The 25,818-nt window shown below is 34.0% G+C and overlaps 1 protein-coding gene across 4 annotated transcripts in view; it reads right to left on the reverse strand.

Annotated features, from left to right (window-relative positions):
* The window catches only part of LOC126812008 (ras-GEF domain-containing family member 1B), a 187,900-nt gene that overhangs the window by 20,000 nt on the left and 142,082 nt on the right, over window positions 1–25,818 (reverse strand). For 3 of the 4 annotated variants that reach the window (XM_050538108.2, XM_050538109.2, XM_050538111.2), the window contains one exon: window positions 2,716–2,811. In XM_050538108.2, coding sequence (XP_050394065.2) covers window positions 2,716–2,811 — 96 coding nt within the window. Of the gene's footprint in view, window positions 1–2,715; window positions 2,812–3,876; window positions 3,994–25,818 lie in introns of those variants that run through there. The other variant, XM_050538112.2, reaches the window with a different exon arrangement.

Raw genomic sequence — 25,818 nt, forward strand, 5'->3', positions numbered from 1 at the left:
GTCTTAGCAGTAAATTTTTGGGGGGATTTTAAATTTTGTATGGTAAACTTTGGATAGGAAAAAATAAGAAATTATGAACACATCAACATTCAAAACAGCAAGAATTCAATTGCCAGGATTTACTCAGAATGACACTATGAAGCAAGAATTTATGGCAAGATGACAAAAGATTTCTCCAGATTAACACTATGGATATAATCATAGTACCATTTAGGCCATAGAAGTTTGTATTTTTGTTTTTCAGGAACATCTATCAAATTTTGTTTCCTATTTCTTCAGAGAAAAAATACTTTTAAAAGAGCTAAATCGCTAATATTTGGGACATAGAAATTGACACAAATGGGTCGCAACGTATATAATAATGTAATGTGAATGTATATAAACTGATTTGCATTCAATCGTTTCTGTTTTTACTGCAATTTCTAATCAGTTATGTTCGGCGAAATACACCAGGAGTCTCAATCCAATGACAATCACTAGCGTCTGGTTATTCCACTCTATACTGATTTATTGCGCATGCTCTCCAGATGAGAATATGACGTCACCGTTTGACATGACTTGTGGAATATATCTAGCCTCTTTCTACGGGTCCCTTGTTAAAAATGGCGCTGAAATGCACCATGGTACACGATGGTAAAATGTTTATTTTGTCTTAATTATTGGATATCAGAAGCTCATCTTTTCCCCGTAAGATCACAACATCAATGTTGATTTGAATTGACAAATAATTTGTGTTTTCAATGTCGAAGATTTTGGATGATATTGAGTTAGAGACTTATAGCTACTTTAAATATACTCTAATTCTCAAACGCTTTTAGAAATTTTAAACAAGAAAACCATTGTTCACGAGACTCAATGTGGTTATTTATTATTCTTAAACATCGATGAATTAGAATATGAATTGGTATGGCCTCAATGCTTCATCTGGGCTATGCTATAATGAATGAAGTTCCTTATCTTCATGGCATAATAAAAATAAAAGACATTCATTGATAACCATGGCGGATATAAATCAGGGTAGATAAAAGAAGCCACTTGTTTTGGCGCCAACTACCTAGTAAAAGAAGTCAAGGTTATAAGACAGGTCTACATACAAGAGTCGGCTATGTGATAAACACTAGCTATTACGCCTGGTGAATATTAATCAACATTATTACATCCTCTGACAGTATCTTCACCATCTTAATCAAAATTTAATGATACAATCCAAAAATAATATGTCCTAAATTTATTATGTGGTAACATATATCATTTTTACAGAAGTGTATCAAAGTTGCTATATTTGTACATTTTCATGGGTATAGAGTGTATTAGAAAAAACTTATTGGTCTCTGTTAATAGGTAATGCCCTGTTTTTAACTATGACTGAAAATGGGGTCTAGTTGGTTTTTATCATAATTTCAAAATTTTATTAAAACAAATACTTTTTATCATAATTTTAAAAAATGGTTTTTATCATAATTTCAATATTTTATTTCAAAAAATGCTTTTTATCATAATTTCAATATTTTATTTCAAATTTTTATATTTAAATATTTTGAATTGTTTCTCATCCACTTCGTTATGAGATTTCTAGGAGGAAATCTATCAATTGTTATCAAGCGTCACCAAATTAATACTTCTTAAACTAATCCTAAATACATATTTGTATCAGAAGCTTATTTATTCTCTAATCAGTATCAGCAAGGATATTCCCAAGATCCGAGATATTCCTTACTAAAATAAACCTAAACAGCTTATGTACCTTCAATATCACAATATTTAAACAGATACAAAGTTACTTAAAACGATTTTTCTTCAAAAAATAAAATGCTTGATTAAATAATTTCATGTTTCAAGATAGAATCAAATTAAAAACGTCCTCAACAAAGTTACTGGATTATATAATTTCATATTTGAAGACGGAATTAAATTAAATATGTCCTCAGCAAAATAATTTTGGATGTACCTAATAAAAATATATTCTTAAAAAAAAAATAACGTTTGTATTACATAATATCATACTAGAAGACAGAAATAAGTAAAAATATATTTTTCAACAAAATTACATTCTTTAAAAATTCGCAATTATCGCCCTTTTTCTTTGAAAAAATAATACATTTAGATCTTTGTTTATTATTTTGTTCCCAGATGGACAGCATAAAATAAGGTGGTCATTATATTGATCAAAATTATAGGTTTGTTTTGCACTGGTGTTAAATAAATACAAACAGATATTGTCATCAAGATTATCCAGTTCCTAATATAATAAACCAGTGTTAAAACATAGTAAAAGAACAGACAGACATTGTGATCAAGATTGTCCAGTTCCTAATAAACTTGTGGTAGAACATACAGACTACAGAGCAACATTGTTTGAACCTCGTATATAATAGAACCATTGTACCCAGTAGATCAAAGGTAATTAATCAATCCATTCTTTGTAGTTGTTATTTTATTTTATAATCCACCATAAGGAAAATTAAATTATTAATCCTGATTCAATCTGTCTAGCTAGTTTATTAATCTTTAATCTGTTATAATCTGTTAATCAGTGAACGAAAAGAAGTGTAATGGTGTATTTGTGATCTTAGATAATCGTTTTGAAAACTAATCAGGACTACAACCCTCCCTTCCCATTGATTGTGTGCATGGCAGCATGACAAACAGTTTATATACAGAGGTAAAAGCCATGGCTGCACCAACCTGGTAAAGAATTAAATACAGAATACTTACATCAATATCTTCTAGGTGATCTAGGTGGCGATCGTAGCCGTTACCAGCTAGATCAAACATCTGAGATAAACTCAACATTTGGGGGCCAACGCTCTTCTGAAAAAAAAGAAAAAAAATTCCATTAAAAACAGGTAGTTGTGTAAATATATAAGAGGTGTTATTTGGTGTTCTAGACGGAACAAGTCCACCCTCTTCCATGATACCTGTAATTAAGAGATAGTCCTATAGGTGGAACAATATCATCAACTCCATCTAGAGTAGTCTCATGATTTCCAGCCAGCTTTAAGTTGCCGTCATGAGCGGTTTATTGCTGTCACACGGGGGAATGGATGGACAAATGGTTAGCGTCTGCGTGCTGCACCATAAGGTCTGTCACTGTGTCAACTGGCGAGGTTTCAATTCCTCGGTTGCACGTGACAAGGAATAGGGTCGCCTGTCCAACCTCGTGGGTTTTTTCCAGGTCCTCCCACTGCTCAAGACCCCTACGCGAAGCGAATTATTGCAATAAAATTGAACCATATGTTAGTCCCGAAATGACAGATGTTAAACCTTATTTCTCTCTCTCTCTCTCTGCTGTCACACACTAACTATCCACAAGAAGAGAATGGAGAAGAGAATGCAAGCTGCGACTAGATCCAGTATGAGGTAAAACTTCAACTTCTGACACAAACTGTTCCGAGCAGTAAGGATTGCAACAATTGCTCCTAGCTGAAGTAGAAATCTCATTTAGCTGCTATAGATATTGCTCTTAGTGGCCATTTGGCCAATGCAGCAGCTGTATATATATATATACTGATCATCAATGTCCTAATGATGATAACCATGCAATTTACTGAATTTAAACTTAGTCCAACCACTATAAGTTCTGTCATTCCTGGAAGTGATCCACAAATGCCAAATGCAATCTCCTATAAGTCCTTGTATTAACCAATCCCACAGCTTAACTGTGAATATGATGTGTTTCTATCAAGTGTGAAACCATTGAATGCCGAAAAATTTCGACCTGTTTGAAACAAATCCTTACTTATTATAAAACCTCCATACAAAACTCTTGAAACAAAGTTATAATTATAAATGTATTATGATGAAATCCATAAAAAGAAAACCTGACGAAGAATATTCTCAAGGAAAGGAAAGTCCAGATTAACAAACGCAACATACCATCCACATTGCAAATGGCTTCATCTTGTATTGGCTAAAAACTTTCCCTCGAAACTTTAAAATCCAACTGTCGATTACACAAGGAGTCATTAGCTCTTATAAGATACGATAAACTACGGAAGTTTTGGAGGTCATATGAAACTGAGTTGTAAGCTATTCATATATGGTTTTCCTGTAGTGGTTTACGCCCACTTGATCATAATTGAATCTCGTGACCAGAAATAATGACATAATTATTACATAATTCAAATTCTGGGAAATCTTAAGCAATGAAATGAAATCAGATCCATAACTGAATTTACATTAATGAGAATTTTACCATGGCAGCACCCTTTTTCTTGCTATTTAATTCTGGAATTACAATTTGTTACTTTTTCGTCTGATTGACAATACACAATTATTCTCTCAATGGAAATTGCCACTCGACGTAAAATAGGTAATTTCAGGACTAACATATTGTTCAATTTTATTTCTATAATAGGCATGCCTGTACAGGTCTTTAGCAGTGAGAGGAAACCGGAGGACCCGGAGAAAACCCACGAGGTTGGAATACTGAAAAGCAATTTCATAAAGCAGTGTTGAGGATATATTATGTCATTTATGAGTATATCAATAGTAAGAGGTTCAGTTTGATTTAAGAGAGGGGGGTTTGATGGCTGTATGGTTAGTGTGAGTGCGCTGTATCATAAAGTCTGTCATTGAGTCGACTGGCGTGGTTTCAAATCCCCGGTTATACGTGGCAAGGAGTAGGGTCACCTGTCCAACCTCGTGGGTTTTCTCCGGATCCTCCGGTTTCCTACCACTGCTAAAGACCCCTACGTGCAAGCGAAAATTATATAAATAAAATTAAACCATATGTTAGTCTCGAAATGACCTAGTTTGTGTCGAGTGGACGTTAAACCCCATTTCTCTCTCTCTTGATTTAAGAGGGTTTGGATACCACGAAAGCATTAATCTTATCTAAAGATTTGACATTTCAAAATATTAAAAACATGGATTATAATGAATCAATTGACAAGAAAAATTACGTATTAGGAAATCAATAGAAAAATTTTGAATGGTTATTTTTGTGTTGTTATGTTGTAATTATTCAACTGGTACTTGAGATTGTTAAAAAAACAGGAAATATTAATGGAAATAACCGTCACAAGACTCCACTTTCGTTACCAACAATTACAAACGTTTGAAAAACCCACTCAAATCTATTGAGGATGTTTTTCGTCACTTAAATTTTCGATTGCCCATATCAGATTTCCATATACCGGTATGTCTTTTATTATAGAACAAACTAAATATAGTCGGTCTCCGCAGAAATTTTTAGTATTACTATTTTTAAAAGTTTCGCACTAAGTGTGGCGTCCATATCATTTGCGTATATATCAGAGACTCAGATTACCATATATTACGTCTTTTATTAGACGATAAAAATATAGTCGGTGGTAGTATTGTAGTATGTGCTGTTGACATTGTTTGCGTATATCGGAAACTCAAATTTCTATATATTATTACGTCTTTTATTAGACAAATAAAATATAGTCGGTCACCGCAGAAATTTCTAGTATTATTTTTCTTTAAAAAAAGATTTCTAATTTCAAACTGTGTTGGCGTAAATATAGTCCTAGTATTACTTTAGGTTAGAGTTCTAGTTTTATATATCTGTGGTTCAAATTTCCACATATTGAGGATACCATGCTGAAAGATCCTGGAGCACTTTCTTGGCAAACACCACAGGTCTCAGAATCAAAACAACCCAAACATTAATATCTTTCTCCACACAAGTCTCGCTATACAACATTCAAACTACAAGGGAAGACAACTCTGTTTGGAAGATTGCATTAATATTTCTATCATGTCATCCACCATTGTTTTATTATTAGTTGTTCGGATGGGACAAAAAAAACAAAGTACCATGTTCACATTGGCGTGCACATAAAAGAACCCCTGACAACTGGAATTTGAGGTAAGAGTAGGACGTAGTGCCGCTGTTGGGGCAAAATTTCCCTCATTGCCCTGTCAGTGCAGAACAGTAGGACGTTAAATCCCATTTCATTTCATCTCATCTCATCCACTATTGTTGTTATTATAATTATACATTAATAAAAACCATGTGTGTCGACAGATTCTAGGCTCTGTGCCAGAGTTTGACTTTCTATAAGAATATTTGGGTTATTATTTTTGGCACCAAATAAATGAGTTATCCCTCCCACGTAATTAGGCATGGAATTAGTGTCAGACAAGACATCAAAAAACAACAGACCCATTGAGAAGAAAAGCAGGTTACACAAAGATGGTAAGAACCAGATTAGAGTAGCTGGTCGTTATTTTACAGACGTTAAAGCATATTCAAATTTGGTCGTCATTATTGAACAATCGACCAGACATAGGTAGACACCAGTTGTTAATAGTTGGAGGAAACCGGACCACCCAGAGAAAACCCTCAAGGTAATGCAGGTGACTAAATAGATAGAACTCAAAGCAATGACCATTGAATACCGCTCGGGTTATTCAATGGTTCAAGAGAGTGTATCCCTGCGCAAGTATTCCACTTGCACCATGCAGTGTGTTATGAGGGACATTTTTCCCTGACAGCAGCACTCTGGCAAAATTCCAACTGACATGGGTACTTTTATGTGCAGACCAATGTGTACACAAGACATAATCAGTTTTTCATCCCATCCGAATGACTAGACACTGAAAACTAAGGAGGAAAATCCTGAGGAACCTTCTAGACCAACACCAGGATTGAACCACGGACCTCCTGGTTAGCAAGCCACTGTAGCTCTAACTAAATAGAGAGAGACAGAGAGAGAAATGGGGTTTAACATCCACTCGACACAAACTAGGTCATTTCAGGACTAACATATGGTTTAATTTTATTTCAATAATTCGCTTGCGCGTTGGGGTCTTTAGCAGTGGGAGGAAACCGGAGGACCCGGAGAAAACCCACGCGGTTGGACAGACGACCCTACTCCTTGTCACGTACAACTGGGGATTCGAAACCACGTCGGTTGTCTCAATGACAGGCCGTATGATACAGCACGCACGTGCTAACCTTTCGGCCATCCAACCCCCCTAACTAAATAAAAGCAGACAGTAGACTTTACACAGAAATTACATAACTTCATTAAAAAAATACTTTTAAATTGTAATAATATCCTGTCCATATATCTTTCTATGTTTTCAGAATGTTAGTAATCTTTTTTTGTAAATAAATCTGTCAACAACGTGCACTTGATAATACTACATACTTCCTGGCCAATCTGTCGAGATCAAAGAAAAGCTTGAACAATTCAAGTAGATAGTGTTACAAATGTTATCTAATCGAACAACTTGCTTTTAATATCAACACACCACATTTTGATTTAATCCTCTTACCTTGGTTGGCATATTTCCTTTTAACAACCAACAAATGTTTGTTTCTCTGTGGCATGAAGTTCTGCCAATATTGACCCGACTGTACATTAATTACATTCCAAGAGAAAGACTTGAAGTTATTGCGAGGCCCGATCGACCACCCAGGTCTCGTTAAACAAACATGCAACGAGTTCCTTTAAACACTGACATTGTCTTGTTACTAAATAAAGACTTGAAATACTCCCTCAATTACACAATATAATTTCCACTAGTTTATTCAATACCCACTGTATGGCCTGATCCCAAAAACATGAATTCAGTCCCCTCAGATATTGATTGACAACAGAGAGGGAGAGAGAGAGAGAGAGAGAGGGAGGGAGAGGGGGGAGATGAAATGAAGATGAAGAGAGAGAGAGAGAGAGAGAGAGAGAGAGAAAGAGAGAGAGAGAGAGAACAGGTCTCATGAAGATGAAGAGAGAGAGAGAGAGAGCGAGAGAGAGAGAGAGAGAGAGAGAGAGAGAGAGAGAGTGATGGTTTTTAACATCCATTAAACTCAAACTTAGTCATATCAGGATAAACAAACAGTAAATATTATTTCAATATTTCTTTTGATCGTAGGGGTCTTTAACATCAGTAAAATGAAAACCTAAAATCTAGTAAAACTGTGAAAACGAACAATGCAACGAAACCTAAAATCTAGTAAAATTATGAATGACCAACAAAACAACAAAATCTAGTAAAATTATGAATGACCAACAAAACAACAAAATCTAGTAAAATTGTGAATGATCAACCAAACAACAAAATCTAAAATCTAGTAAAATTGTAAACGACCAACAAAAGAATGAAAGATCAAATCTAGTAAATTATGAATGCACAACAATACAATGAAAGCTCAAATATAGTAAAATTATGAATGACCAAAAACAAACTAAAGTCCAGTAAGATTATCGAATGACCAAAAACTAAAGTCTAGTAAAATTGTAGAATTATGAATGACCAACAACAAACTAGTCTAGTAAAATTATGAATAACCAACAACGAACTAAAGCCTAGTAAAATTATGAATGACCAACAACAAATTAAAGTCTAGTCAAATTATGAATGACTAACAACAAATTAAAGTCTAGTAAAATTATGAATGACCAAAAACAAACTGAAGTCTAGTCAAATTATGAATGGGCAACAACAAACTAAAGTCTAGTCAAATTATGAATGACCAACAACAAACTAAAGTCTAGTCAAATTATGAATGACCAAAAACAAACTGAAGTCTAGTCAAATTATGAATGGGCAACAACAACAAACTAAAGTCTAGTCAAATTATGAATGACCAACAACAAACTAAAGTCTAGTCAAATTATGGATGACCAACAACAAACTAAAGTCTAGTAAAATTATGAATGACCAAAAACAAACTAAAGTCTAGTAAAATCAGGAATGACCAACAATAATAAAACCTTGACTCCTGTATTAACCTGATATAGTCAATTTATTTATCTAAAGATTAATATACTCCACAGACATGTCAGACAGAAATTCCTGGAATGTCTCTTCAAGAATGACACTTGTTTACCACATACTACTATTGAAATAAGTCAAGTATTTGATGGACAACCAGTTCATCGACCTTCTCAGTCAGAAACAGGCAGTGTACTGTTAGAGGCATGGTGCCATCAGTCAGAATGGCTGGCTAGTGCTAGAAGCGTGGCGCCGTCAATTAGCTATTACCACAAGATTTTTATTTGCAATTATTCTACTCCTTGTCATGTACAAGCAGTGAATCAAAACCATGCAACCTGACTCAATGATCCAACATGCACGCGTTAACCATTCGGCCACCCAACCTCCTGAACCATATATTTATATATGGTATACATTTAAGCAACTTCATCAACATGGTTGTCAAAATGTTCCAGTAATGTTATATATCTCCAGCGGGGGTGCATGGCCGAATGGTTAGCGTGGTTTCGATTCCCCGGTTGTACGTGACAAGGAGTAGGGTCGCCTGTCCAACCTTGTGGGTTTTCTCCAGATCCTCCAACTGCTAAGACCCCTACTTTTAGTCCCAACATAACCTATTTTGTGTGGAGTGGACGTTAATCTCTCTCTCTCTCTCTCTCTCTCTCTCTCTCCCTCCCTATCTCTCTTATATATCTCCAGGTAGTATGGTCCGAGTTGTCTGTTTATTATTTGATTACATTTATTTCTTTATGAACGGATTTCAAGATCTAATTTGTTTACTTTACTACCCAGGTTACTGTGTCTGTTACTCTGATCAGCTGTTTTTGATTGAAACAGACGACAAGATGAAAACAAGACAGGTGGTCCATTGTAAACCTTATTTCATGATACACAGGTGGGTAATTAGGATTCTGGTATTTACCTGTGTACAGAATTTAAGATAAATCTCCTAAAAATACATCAAATAATCTGATGCAAGAGAACGTAGCATGGATGAAATATATTATGGCTGTTATTGGCACAAATTAATAAACTCGACCATTCTTACAATTAAAGGAGCATTAGGTAAGATTAGATAAAGAGCTGACAGTTCTTGTTGTAATAGTTAAAAAATAGGTAATGAATACGGAAAATGCTGAAAATTTCAGTCCAATTGCTGCACTCTGAACCAAAATATTAACGATTCAATTTTCGACTGGCCTCGATCATCATTACTAACGTTGGTTCTATAATTAACAGAGTCTTGATTATCCATTTTTATGTTAAATTATCAATCACAAAATGGATTCAAATCCACTGAATATCACAGGCTAGCGATGGTATCGAGGGTTGACTATGGTTTGGATAAGTTAATTAATGTCTAATTAATAATTTAGTTAACATTTCAGGCCTCAAGAAAGACCTGCCATAACTAGGCAGATTTAGTTCTTGCATAATGCACGTATAATACATTATTATTACATAACTTTAAATAACCTACTTCTTCATTAATGGGACACATTAAAATGCATGTTTAATATATTATTATTATATATAACTTTAAATAACTTACTTCTTCATTAATGGGACACATAGTTCCTGATGGCATCAATATTCCAACTAAATTTTTTTTTAACTTGAACCGAAATTTATATTCAACCCAAAATTGTAATAAATACAAGATTAATTATGAAACCAATTATTGAATCAAAGACATCAAAGAGGAAGAATGAATCCATTTTCAAAGACAGAATGAACAAGGTAATTAGGAGATTAAAGAGTTTTATAACTATATGAAGAAACCATGTATTATAATTAAAAACCCTTCCTTAGTAATATAAAACTCTACTATTGAGTTATATTGAAAGCCATTTCCACATAATAAAGTTAGCAAACTACAATACTGTTGAATTAGCAAACTAATATCTCTAAAGACAGTATAAAAAAAGTTTTATAAATATATTATGAGAAACCATGAATTATAAATAAATAGCCTATCTAAATAAATAATTAATGCCTATCTTTCCTATTATAGATAAAAACATATTTTAGACCATTGAGGGATTCTGAACCATGTAAAATGTTTAGCACATACAATCAGTGGCTTTAAAGCAGAGAGACTTTAATGTTTCTATAACACCTGTTACCACTTGTCAAATTTTCAATATAAAAATTGTATATTTAGATCTTACCAGAATCAAGTCTAGATACAGTGTCATTCAAAGAATATCTTTACTTAAAGAAAGACAAGTTTCCCCTGTGTTGATTCTTATTTAAAATAATTAATTCTAGGACGATGACCATCCTTTTTAACAATACTAGGAATTATCTTTAAATAAACAATTGTTCGTACTTATCCAGGATTTGGTTGGAGACATGGAGGGAGGAGTGTGATCATTAAAACAATTGACACAGATAACGATAGAAGTCTGATTAATATGCAGAAACATAGAAACGGCAGATACCGTATAGGCCATACCAATTTATTATTCGTTCTTCCGAGTCTTGATCAGTAGGATCATAAGGTCTGTCATTGAGTCAACTGGCGTGATTTCGAATCCCCGGTTGTACGTGACAAGGAGTAGGGTCGCCTGTCCAACCTCGTGGGTTTTCTCCGCGTCCTCCGGTTTCCTCCCACTGCTAAAGACCCCTACGCGCAAGCGAATTATTGAAATAAAATTAAACCATATGTTAGTCCCTAAATGACCTAGTTTGTGTCGAGTGGACGTTAAACCCCATTTCTCTCTCTCTCTTGATCAATAAAAACCCCACTCAATTCTTGAGTACGATGTTTTGTTAAAATTCCTAAAACTTAAATATTTGAAACTAAATTAAAGATACATTATGGGAGATAAGATAAAGAGCTGGCAGTTCTCAATATAATACTTAAAAACTAGATAATGTAAAGGCAATTTGCTGAAAATTTCAGCCAAATTGATCCACTATGAACCAAGAATTAATTAAGCGATTGAAATTTCGGCCTAGCCTCAATCATCATTACTAAAGTCTGTAGATAAAAAAACATAGTCTTGATCATCCATTTCATGACTAAATTTTGAATGGAATTCGAGCAGCAAATGGGATTATAATCCAGTAAATATCATAGGCTAGCTGTGCCATCGAGAGTTGATTATAGTCTGGATAAGTTAATTAAAGAAAGACCTGCAATAGGCAGATTTAACTCTTGCATAATGTATGTTTAAGCTTTTGAGAAGTACCTTTTGTTTTTAAGTTAGTTTCTTACCTGGAGAAATCAGAGGCAGAATTTTTAATTGGTATTCCTCGAAGAACAGAAATTCAAATTGATGTGTCCTTACTGCCGTTACACCTCGAGACAATTAATATGCTAATTAAATGATAAGCGTGGTCACACTGGTCATTAGTGTCTACAGGCTGATAATCCTGTCTAGAGTATCAAGTTCACAAAAATCCCTCCCCATTAAAAATCTTAGATGAACATAGCTATTTTAATTCTGATTTAAACCATCTGTGATTATATATCAATCAATTTAAAATTTGATAAAAACTTTTTCTTAAGGTCTAGTCATTCTCCCCTCTTGTGGCTTTCACAATCTTTGGTGGTGTATACTGTACCCCATCTTTATCAACAAAATATATATTAAGCTAGCTAATCGGTATTTAAATTCATAATAATCATTACCAATGTGGTATTTTTGTGTTCTAGTCTATTTTGGTTACATTATTGTTATTACGTATATTATATTTTCCTGACATTTATTGATAATAAATGGCCTATTTAATTTCATATCGCCTACTGTCATATTTGTCTACAAAACGACACTCACCGTAACTGGATGACAAAATCTTCCTGTACAATCTTTTTTAATATTTTATTTATTAATGAGACAACTTATTTAGTTTGCAATAAATTAATCGTCTATAAGTCCCTTCTAAACTAAATTTAATGTTTGCAGAAATATATGTAGGCCATATATTGTAGTAGTATGTATTTTCTACAACTATTTACCATCTATAATGAATTGCTAATAGTTAGTTGAATGGTGGTTAACACTCTGACCAACTGTAACTGATATCCCTAAACTCTCCTATATTAAAATGACCATACACCGGAATAATTTGTCATCAATAATCAGTTTTAATCATACTAAATATAATTGTTGAATGAGTATATTGATTTAGATATTCTAACAGTTCAAGCTCCGTCAATATTTTCGAGAATGACGGCCATTGTTGATCTCTCTCTATAACATCACTTATTGTAAATAAACGTTATTTTGTAGCATACCAATGTAACAATTAGAGTTTTCAAATGTTGTATTTGAGAAATGCAGAACTTTATCAGATTTATTAAGTTTGTATATGGCCATAATATAGCATTTTTGTGAAATATTCCCTCTTTTTCTTGAGTTGTTTCCCTTACTGTGAGTTTGTTCTTCATTTTGAGTGAAGCCTCTATCAATACAGCTAGCCCCCCAGATCCATTCACTGTTCGTTTGTTGTCTCTGTATATTTTGTCTTGTCCGTAGGTTTGTCTTGTGTAATTGTGTGTGGTGTGGTCCCCCTGCACTTACTATTAACTCTGTTGATAGATGGGCATGGTTGCTTGTTATAAATCAATACTAATAATGCCACTTTAAACCATGTCGACAGTTAGACCATGGGATTTACATTAACTAAATGAGAGAGAAAATATCGACTAGGGACATGTTGAATAATTAATTCATCAATTGTACTAAATGTAATTTACAATTATCACTAAAGAGAAGTGAAACAAGATTGAATTACTCAGATTTTCTCAGTAAAATAAATCGTTAATGGTGCTTTATTGTCAACTAAATGACTTGTGGTATCCATTTTAAAGTGACTAAGCATAATTTGCATTTATCGGAGAATATATAATCTCTCATTGCTTTATGCATGATGACTTGTGTTCGTATAAGCTGTATCCATTTTAAAGTGACAAAGCATGATTTGCATTTTTTGAACAATATCAAATTTCTCATGGATTAATCCAATCTAAAATGTACTCAGATTGATTACTTAGCATTTAATGAAGAAAACTAAATCAAAATACCAATGCTAGATAATATCACAGCTTGGATTTAAAACAGGCCCATCCATTTGGTTCACAGCAAATAAAGATGATGGCAGGCTTGTCATATCTTCATAATAATGAACAGAATTTTGGGACTGATTATTCCTTTTAGAGATTCAAGGGTCATTCCAAGGACGAGAAGCAAATTGCAAAGTGTGCAGAACAAGGTAGTCAAAATTAACAGAACATTCTGGAGTATCGCTGCTGTCAAACACTATAAAGAGAGAGAGAGAAATGGGGTTTAATGTCCACTCGACACAAACTAAGTCATTTCGGGACCAACATATGGTTTAATTTTATTTCTATAATTCGCTTGCGCATAGGGGTCTTTAGCAGTGGGAGGAAACCGGAGGACCTGGAGAAAACCCACGAGGTTGGACAGGCGACCCTACTCCTTGTCACGTACAACTGGGAATTCGTAACCACGTCAGTCGACTCAATGACAGACTTTATGATACAGCGCGCGCTCGCTAACCATTAAGCCATCCAACCCCCCCAAACAAACACTATCTTCAAAGACTAATAATTACAGTATACTCTTAAAGAATAACAAATCTTTAACAACCATACTCCATTACATGGGGTGTAAAGCCTAGTAATGGTTTATTTTTTGTATAAAAACTTGGCATTGAAACAAAATTCGTGTCATTTCAAACTCAGTGTATGAAGGTAAAATATTTTTCTAACCTACTTTCCCCTAGAACCATAGCAAGACATAAAATATTTTGTTTTGTTTTTTTAATGAAAAAAGTCTTATATGTCCAAACACTTAAGTGCAGTAACCCAAAACCTTACAACAGGGGAAGGAAATAAGTACTGATATAATCTGAAAAGAATGTGGTACTGTTCAGTGTTTACTTTATATATTAAATACCATTGATCTTATGACCCAGTCCAGAACAATGGATGTATTCTATTTGTTTTCATGCACTGTCACTCATTTCCATGATCACTTGCTACACCTCGTAAGTTTTCTCCAGATATAATCTGAAAAGAATGTGGTACTGTTCAATGTTTACTTTATATATTAAATACCATTGATCTTATGACCCAGTCCAGAACAATGGATGTATTCTATTTGTTTTCATGCACTGTCACTCATTTCCATGATCACTTGCTACACCTCGTAAGTTTTCTCCAGATGCGTTAATTTCCTGAAACTGCTAAAGACCCCTACACACGAGTCAATTAATGAAATCAAAATTTTATTCAGTTTCTAGGAAATCAAATAGCTGCGTCTTCTTCATTGTCAAGTATGTTCTTGAGTAGATGACATCACCATAATCATCGGACAATTTTAAGTCTAGATCTAACAGTACCATATACAGTCATACATACAAACAAACACATTACAATATTTGACTTGGTATCATGCTCTCATCCTGGAATTAGCTGAAAATCCAGTCAGAGTGCCAAATCAGACTTTTCTAATTCATGGTTGCTAATTGCTATGTTTATTTGTCCCAATAATCTAACTAAAGTGGTGATAAGTCTATGCTAATCAGAATAAGTGGGTCGTCATAAACCAGTTTTTATTCATACTAATTGTTGAATATGTTTAGTAGCTTAGAAATTCTAACAGTTTATAAGCCCTGGTACGATTATTCTTCTGGATAAATGTCTTTTATTTATATATCTTTAAAATACAGATGTGACGTCATCCTTTGATGTTGGCGTACCATTATTTCTAATAATGTAAGGGCAACTTGCCAATCGTACATTATCTAAACTAGATGAAATATTGGACTCACGTGACATATTTCACTGTAAAAGCAAGTGCGGAGTGTCTGTATTTTAAGTTGTTTAATGGTCTCGAGCTAAAGACATTGCGTAATATATTGTAACAACAAGAGGTCTTGCTCTCGACCATTAAACAATTTATAACATTAATTATTTATATATCTATATTGTCACTACTGTAAACTATGGATTACAGTGGTAATAATTCTCAGAATAATTTATCGTCATTAATCATATTAATTGTTGAATATGTGTTTATTAAATTAGTAATTCCAACAGTTTATAGCTCTGGTATTGTAATATTCTTGAATAATGTCCTTTGTTTTTCTCTGTATAACGTCACTTACTGCAAAAAAAACCCCAAACATTATTTTGGTAGTCAACCAATTTAATAATTAGAAATTTGCAGTACTTTTAACCATATTTTCTAAGATCCTAACAAGAATGATATTTTTATTGGTAATTTTGATGAAAAGGAGAGCAGTTTAAGTATAATATTCTCTGAGATGGTAATTTAACCAAGACGGTAATTTTGCCAATATAGTAATCTGACTGTCGATTCTTTGTGCTGCATAAAAATATGAAAGTATTTCTTTGATAAAAATCTAAGAGGCATATCTCCTTTTGGTTCAAAGTTGTTAGAATTATGATGTGCAGAGATCAGAGAATAGGGTATGTGGACATCTGGTACCAGAAGAAAGATTGTGTATTGACATGAAAAGAAACAGCTTTTGTTATTAGCGAAAGAAAAGTCATCTTTGTGCTTCCATTTATCAGTGGGCGTAATCTGATAATGCCTGTTCGATCCCTGCATTGGCCGAGAAAGTTCATCCAGATTTTCCGGCGTGGTTCTCCCTTGTCAGTGATGCAGGACGGAGGGGCTGACAAGGAAAGCTGTCTAGTCGTTCGGATGGGACGAAAAACCGAGGTCCCGTGTACACATTGGCGTGCACGTAAAAGATCCCTTGGCAGTTGGAATTCGATATAAGAGTAGGCCGTAGTGCCGCTGTCCGGGCAAAATTTCCCTCATAGCACACTGTATGGCGTATGCCCGTCTTCATTAGCCCAGGTTAGGAGCAGAACAGTAGGACGTTAAACTTCATTTTATTTCTGATAATGCCTACAGAAGTTTTGTGGTGGTCGTAAAAACAAAACAAGAAAACACAGGATTCAATAAAACGCGGATCCACAAATTTAAAAAGAAAGCTTAATGGGTTTTAACGTCCACTTGACACAAACTAGGTCATTTGGGGACTAACACATGGTTTAATTTTATTTCCATAATTCGCTTGCGCATAAGGGTTTTTAGCAGTGGGAGGAAACCAGAGGACCCAAAGAAAACCCATGAGGTTGGACAGGCGACTCTATTCCTTGTCACATACAACCGGGAAATCAAAACCACGCCAGTTGACTCAATGGCAAACCTCATGAAACAGCGCACACATGCTAACCATTCGGCCATAAACCCCACTCTACAAATTTGAATGACAGCAAAACCATGTTTGTTTCTTCCTTTGTATCAGAGGAGACTATACTCAGACACATTTGAAAGTTTTGTGGTTTAGTCATAAAAACATAATTTCTATTTTGGGGTTTTTCTTCATATTCTAATAATGATAGACATATGATAGACATTTCATTTCAACTACTCAAAAAATACACAAGATATCTCTAGCTAATTGTCATAATAAAGTTATTTTCCGAATGGCTGATCAGAATTTCAGTGAAAAAAACCCTCTATAGGCTATTTCATTTTAAATACTTTTCATGAAGCGTACAAATTGAAAAGTTTTAATTGTTAAAGGAGCTGTCCCAGTTTATCTTAGCAAATAATTCAGGGTAGAATATTCTTAAAAAAATTGATCCTGTAGGGCCTGGGATACAAGGCAATTATCCTAAAGATATGGGATACTTTTTCTCTTGGAAATACAAACTTACAATTCCCATAAGGGGTTGGCCAAAAATCTTAAAACCCTTTTTTCAGGGTCTTGTGAAATATGGGACATTCCCCTTTAAAGTAAGAACCGAGCCTACAGCTGTACATCACATTAGTAACTTTTAAATTTCAATCGACACAGGTGATACATTCTAATGTGATTTAGACAAGTTTATGTAATAAAGATTGGACTTAAAACACTAAACAAATTCATCTGCAACTTCGATTTTCTGTGCTTTAAAATGCATTTAGAGAAATCATTATACTCTTATTGAAAGTTTGCAGTTAATAAACTTAGGAAAGCCGTCTATATAATACTATCATGCTTCTGAAAATTGTTTATCTCATTAGGAGGGTTTTTGAGAATGTAATAAACATGTATTTCTGTTAATATTCTGTAAATGATACAATTAATTAAAGCAGGTGCATTTCAAACTATCTTTACATCTGTTCATAATGTCTTCATTTTACGTTATTATACTTTTACAGCTTTAAACTGTGGTATCTCCCAATTTTGTGGAGTTTCTCCTATGCATTACTTACTTGAGAACGACAAGAGGAACTTGTTGAAACGTAGTGTGAAATAAACCCAGTGATTGTTTTCCATATAAATTTCTGTTCTATATCCTATGCACCAGCGAATTATTAAAAAACAATTATGTTAGCCCAAAAGGCTCTACTTTTTTTTCAAATGGGTCTTAAACCCCATTTCTCTCTTAGGAAATTTCTCGACCTATACAGGGATCGAACCCAGGACCTCACGGTCAGTCACTTTACTTTTGTATTTAAGCTTATGCATTATGTAAGAAATAGCATAAATAATCTTGATTGTCAAGTACCATTGCTGTGATAATAAACACAGTCTTGATTGTCAAGTATCATTGTTGCTATAATACACAGAGTCTTGATTGTCATGTACCATTGCTGCGATAATAAACACAGTCTTGATTTTCAAGTACCATTGTTGCTATAATACACAGAGTCTTGATTGTCATGTACCATTGCTGCGATAATAAACACAGTCTTGATTGTCAAGTATCATTGTTGCTATAATACACAGAGTCTTGATTTTCTATTTTATCAAAGATATCTCAGACATTATCTAATCCACTTAATATTTCAACCATTCGATGTTCTAGAGAGTTGATTATAGGCTTGTCATTTGAATAGGTGTCTAAATCATAATTTATATAACATTTGAAAACAGAAAAAGATCTTCAATACGATGGTCATTAATTAAGCTTACCATTAAAATTTCAATTAATAGTTACAGCAGAATAAATCCTCCGGAGTCTGCCGTTGAAAGTAGTGTACACATAATCATAACATAATCTCCATTAGTGTACATAACACTTCATATTGGGTTATTTAATATTACATAGTAGGCTACCATAATGTCCTTGACATAGACAGGATACAGACCACCGATTAAAAGGACATCTTTCCTGTGAGAGAGGAAAGACCTACTCAACAAGCCGGGACCACAAATTAACAAGAGGTCGTTAAATCTATCAATCAGTTCTTTATTAATTACTGAATGAAGCTGGGAATCGGTTCACATGAATAAAACGGTCTCCAAAATATTGTTGTTTATAACATGTTGTCACAAAATATTGTTGTTCATGGCATGTTCTCACAAAATTACACATTCCTTTCAAAAATTATTCATAGATTTTCTAAAAATCTGGACATTTTGATAATGTTCACAGCTATCTTTCCAATATGATTACCCTAGACAAAATCTGAAACACGTTTTCTCAAATTTTATCAATTTTCATTTACAAAACAGAGAGAGAGAGAATTGGGGTTTAACGTCCACTCGACACAAACTAAGTCATTTCATGACTAACGTATGGTTTAATTTTATTTCAATAATTCGCTTAAGCATAGGAGTCTTTAGCAGTGGGAGGAAACCGGAGGACCCGGAAAAAACCCACGAGGTTGGACAGGCAACTCTACTCCTTGTCATGTACAACTGGGGAATCAAAACCACGCCAGTTGACTCAATGACACCTTATGATACAGCCGCACACGCTAACCATTCAGCCATCCACCCCCCACCCCCATTTACAAAACAGGAAGGGCTCCTTACTCCCATCCTTCTGTGATCCCAGTCAGCTTTAATTTCCTTTGTATTTTTCAATGTCACCAAAATTCAGAAAACATTTACTCAAAATCAAACTCAATAATTATTATTCATCCCACCATTCCTGAAAACAAAGTCGGTGTACACTAGCTTACTGCCAAATGGGACATTCTCATGTAATTTGTGATTATCTATTAATGAAGGTCACTAAAAATAAATTGAAAAATACAATACTCAACTACTAAGAGACAAACTCAATAACTATTATCCCATGCCATTCCTGAAAACAGATTTGTTAGACTAACTGCCAAATGGGACATTCTCTGACTGGAATATTTAATGTTAGACATCTCACCAAAACAACATTAAAATAATTTATGGGTTTTTTTTGACAAGAACAGCTTTTAGCTTTTGTTTTGTTTTTTTTTATAAGTAGGCAGTGTTGAAGATAGGCCTAATGGGAATTAAGTAAATGGATAAAAAAAAAGTGCTATGTGAAATGCTATGAGAAGAATTTGGCTCGCTTATTTCATTTATGTTCTTTAAAGTGCACATGATGGTAAAGAAAGCACTTCGGTTTTTCATCCCATCTTAACAACACTTTTACTTGCTAATGTCTGCATCAAAAACAACCAGATGTTAGTCTCAAAGTAAATCCCGTACAATCCAGGCACCAAAATGTCTATCAGCACAATTAATCTGACTTAGAAATAAACAACAATTACTGATAATTATGATAAATATTGTCTTCTGCTATTTTAGAAAATAAATATACCAATCCTCCATTGTTTTTGGCTAATTATCACATGCATACTAAAAATAAACACAACTGCTACTTTCATTTTTTTTTTTTTTTTTTACAGTAAACAGACATGGAATAACTGTAGTAGTAACTTTTACACATACCACAGACAGATTGTCGACATACTGAAAATGTCAAAAACACAATAACATATGCTAATAATATATCATCGTACATTGGGAGAAACACCCAAATTTTGTTAAATTGTTTACTACAGGATGTTTTGAAATAGGCTCGGTGATTCTAAAACAATCTTGAGACATTTCCAAATTTATTTTTTTGATCTTTGATAAAGTCATTAACTTATTTCTGTATCATAAAGATAATCAAGTGAATGAATGAATGAATGAATGAATGAATGAAGTTGCTGGTATGTATACAAAGAAATGATGTATATACGGCAAAAAAAAACATACAGATCACACCATACCTATACCTATTTCACAGTTAGTCATTTCGGGACTAACATACGGTTCAATTTTATTTCATTGATTCGTTTGAGTGTATAGGGGTTTTTAGCAGTGGGAAGAAACTGTAGACGGGACCTCGGTTTTTCATCCCATCCAGATCCCAGGCCCTCCATCCTGCACCACTGACAAGTATAAGCAACCCTATCCTGGAACTTACTCGACCAACACCGGGATCCAAGCGCCGCCCTCCTAGTCGGTGAGCCAGCATTTTACCCACTGAGTCACAGTGGCAATAGGATCAGAGTTGTTTGTTTATATACAAAGAAAGTGACCTATTTGTTGAAGGTGAATTCTACTGGGAGGGGGGGTAGAAACAAATGGTATATTAACAGATGTAGTTTAACCTGTACTATACCAGTCATAATATACCAACATGTATCTATGACAACAAACAAGAGACTGGCTCACTAAACTAGAGAGAGAGAGAGAGAGAGAGGGAGAGAGAGAGAGAGAGAGAGAGAGAGTGTGGTTCAATTTTATATCAATAACTTGCTTGGGTCTATAGCAGTGGGAGAAAACTTGAGGCCATAGAGGTTGGACAGGCGACCCTACTCCTTGTCATGTACAAGCGCAGAATCAAAACCACATAACGTGACTCAATGACAGACCTAATGATCTAAAACACATGCATTAAACCCTTTGGTCAGAGAGGTCCCAGGTTCAATACTGGTGTTGGCTGAACAACACAAACTAGTCTTTCAAATGGGACAAAAAAATCAACAGATAATTATGGCGGAGAGTTCTGGTTTCCAGTAATTGAAGTAAACATATGCTTGCAATTACGCACTACAGTTTTTTTTAATAATCTGCCCATCTTCATTATCCCAGTCGGAGCAAAACAGTAGGAAATTAAACCCCATTTGATTTCATTTGACACACTACAGTTCTAATTCATAAATGTTTTTTGGCAAATATTTAACCAAAATTTTATTTTATCTATTTCTGTATTCTAATAAAATAACTCAACAATTCCCATGTCTTGAAATAATATCAAGAATACAAATACAATGAAACAATTATTTGTTTTCAGCCAGGAGACTGTTTGATTTGAACCCCAGGAAGATTGGCATCAAAATGGCAGCATACGGACTGACTGTGCATCCTGTTAGGTCATCATCAGCCATGTTATATAAAGACGGTCTGTTTATTTAACTTGTGAGAGTTATCTAGATAAGACAGAACACCATGCTCGAATCCTCCCAACATCAAATAAACATTTCAATATCTTTCTCTTTTAAAGATGTGTTATGTAAGAGCTAAATCTGCCTATTGTAGTTCGTTCTTTTGGCTTCAAATGCTATATAAATTATTATTTAGACATTTATTTACATGACAAGCCCATAATCAATTCTCTAGATCATTGGAAGGTCCTGATTTTTAACAGATTAAAACATAATCGCTATTTAATAATCTGATTTAAAAATGGATAATTGAGACTTTGTTAATCATGTTAGCAATGGTACTTGACAATCAAGACAATATCATCAAACCTTCAAAGACTCATAACTTTTATTAGAATAAAGTAATTTAAATGAAATTTTAAATATATTCATTTTTATTATCTATTTTTGAACTATTATATTAAGAACAACCATCTATTTATCTATTCTTGCATAATGTATCTTTAAAAAAAATAATATCACTTTTTATTTCACTGTAAGAATTATCCAACTAGGCTCAATATTCAAAAAAATTGTTGTTTAGGACATAAATAACAGAACACCATACTCGAACCCACCCAAATAAACATTTCAATACCTTTCATTTTAAAAAAAAAAATGATACGTTTTATTTCACTATATTTAAAAAAATTGTTAGTTAAGACATAAATAACAGAACACCATACCTGAATCCACCCAAATAAACATTTCAACACCTTTCATTTTAAAAAAAAAATAATACTTTTTATTTCACTAAAAGAGGTTTTATATTTCAAAAATTTGTTGGTTATGACGTAAATGCTGTTCTTCTGACCTCGGATAATTAAAAGTGTTTTATGTATATGTATAAAGATAATTTGAACTTGAGTGTAACAGTAAACTGTACAGTGCATGTGTAATGGTGAGATAAGATGATTTATTAGCAAGAAACATGAATATTACATATTTTTGTTTCAGGAATACTGATATCACGAGAAGATCACAGCTAGTTGAGGTACTTCAGTGCTTGAGAAAATTGCTCTGCATTGCTACTTTTTCTGATAAAAGGGATTTTTGAAACCAAAATAGAAATGAATTGGGGATTAACATAGGTGTTGAGTTATTTAAGTGTTTGAGAAATCTGCTATGCATTCTGAATTTTTCTGATAAAAGAAATTTTTTAAAATCAAGATAGAAATGAAATGCTCCGAAAGATAGAAATGAATTGGGGATTAACATATATAGGCATTGAGTTAGTTCAGTGCTTGAGAAACCTGTTCTGCATTCCTACTTTTTCTGATAAAAGGGATTGTTTTAATTGAGAAAGAAATGAATTGGGGATTAATATCCCACTATTCTGGAATGAAGACGGGCATACGCTTTGCTATGTGGGAAATCAATCAAGATAGAAAAATACTACAGCACCACGCCTGGAAATTTTGTCAGATTTCTTGGGGTTTTTTTTCCAGTATTTTGATATTTATAATACTTTCAGACACAAACTATCAGGGGATCTTTACCATGCAGACAGTGTGAGACACAAACTATCAGGGGATCTTTACCGTGCATGCAGACAGTGTCAGGCACAAACTATCAGGGGATCTTTAACGTACAATGTCAGGCACAAACTATCAGGGGATCTTTAACATACAATGTCAGGCACAAACTATCAGGGGATCTTTAACGTGCAGACAGTGTACCGCACAAATTCTGGCTTGTCAGTCACAATCCATCTTGTACCTGTTATTATTTTGTCAGGCATCATGGTTTTTATTTTTTTAATATATTTTTTGATGTTTATCAATTCTTGTTAAGCACAAACCGTCAGGGGTTCTTATTTTTTTATCCCATCCAAACAACTAAGCTCAAACTGTCAAGGCATATTATTTTTTCTTTCCTATCCAGACAACTAGATGCTTTACATTGTCACGGCCTCTGTCTTACACCACTGACACACAAAAGAGTAAACTAGGCATGAAAATCATGAAGAAATATTTAGACCTATAGTGTGAGCCAATGTCACACTGACTCTCCGTGAAATGGACCAGGTACAATATAGCTCGTTTATTGATGTAAAACTGAAATAAACATATGACTTCCTGGATCATAGCAACCTACAATAAGATAAACACTAACACACTTTCTTATAACTCGGTTAAACTTTCATCAAAGTTACAGTTCACGCTCTCCTCTCTCGGTTAATTTTTATTAATTTTAGAGCCAATAGTTTTAAATGCAAATAAGATAAACACTAACACACTTTCTTATAACTCGTTAAACTTTCATTAAAGTTACAGTTCACGCTCTTCTCTCGGTTAATTTTTATTAACCTTAGAGCCAGTAGTATTAAATGGATTTCTACATATATATCGGTTAATCTTTATTAATTTTAGAGCCAGTAGTATTAAATGCGTTTCTACATATATATCAGTTAATTTTTATTAATTTTAGAGCCAGTAGTATTAAATGGATTTCTACATAATCAATTAATTTGTATTAATTTTAGAGGCAGTAGCATTAAATGTGTTTCTACATATATATCGGTTAATTTATATTAATTTTAGAGCCAGTAGTATTAAATGTGTTTCTACATGTATATATCAGTTAATTTCTATTAAACCAGTTGTATAAATGTTTGGCTAGAATTCGTATTTGGAGCATGCAGCAACCATGTTATTGGAAATGTTCTAAATAAACACAAGATATATATTTATTGACTGTGGGTTTTTTATTTTATATCTAACAGGTGGCTATATTGGATACAAAATAAATCATGGTTTAAGGTTTCATTTTCTCCAAAATGTTAATTAGCAAAGAGATTGGCTCTTAAAGAGGTAATATTGTTATCAATGTATAAAATCCAACAGGGTCCAGTCTTTTATGTTAGTTGGCAACCAAAATACAATTAGATTACAGTAATACACAGTTCACAATTTTTATAGAGAGAGAGGGAGAGAGAAATGGGGATTAACGTCCACTCAACACCAACTAGGTAATTTTGGGACTAACATATGGTTCAATTCTATTTCCAAAATTCGTTTGCGCATAGGGGTCTTAGCAGTGGGAGGAAAACGGAGGTCCCGGAGAAAACCCACAACCGGGGAATCGAAACCACGCCAGTTGACTCATTGACAGACTTTTATGATACAGCGCGCACGTGCTAACCATTCAGCCATCCACCCCACCCCCCACCCCCAATTTTTATGGAATACAATGACCTCTTATTACTGCGTGACAATACTTCGTCTAGGCTTCTCTAGTCTTTATCAAGGTCAGTAATAAATAATTATATACCTATACAGAGAGAGAGAGAGAGAGGAGTGGGGTTTAAAGTCAACTTGATAAACTAGGTCATTTTGGGACTAACATATGGTTCAATTTCATTTCAATAAATCGCTTACGCGTAGGGGTCTTTAGCAGTGGAAGGAAATCAGAGGACATGGAGAAAAAAACCCACGAGGTTGGAAAGGCAACCCTACTTGTCACGAACAAGCAGGGAATTGAAAGGGGAGGCCATGTCTTCAGGTGGTTGTGGGAGTGCATGACACCCCTTCATGTCGGCTCCAGGCTGGGAATCGAAAACCACACCACTTGACTCAATGACAGACCTTCTGATCCAACACGCAGGTGTTAACCATTCGACCACCCAACCCTCCTATATATACCTATAAACATACACAGGTCACAATTCATTGGAATACAATTATTGCTTAAAACTGTCCATATTGCAGTCAAAGTGGTTGAAATTTGAAACTACAAATATATCATAAACAAAGTATTTAAAGATCAATTTAAAAGAATGATGAAAGATTCCCCACTGAGATACTAATTTACACCAGATATGAATCTACCAATCTACCAATACCGTGAAATATTATTACGTTTATAAAATTCA

Source organism: Patella vulgata, chromosome 2 (assembly GCF_932274485.2).
Source record: "Patella vulgata chromosome 2, xgPatVulg1.2, whole genome shotgun sequence".
Taxonomy (NCBI): domain Eukaryota; kingdom Metazoa; phylum Mollusca; class Gastropoda; family Patellidae; genus Patella; species Patella vulgata.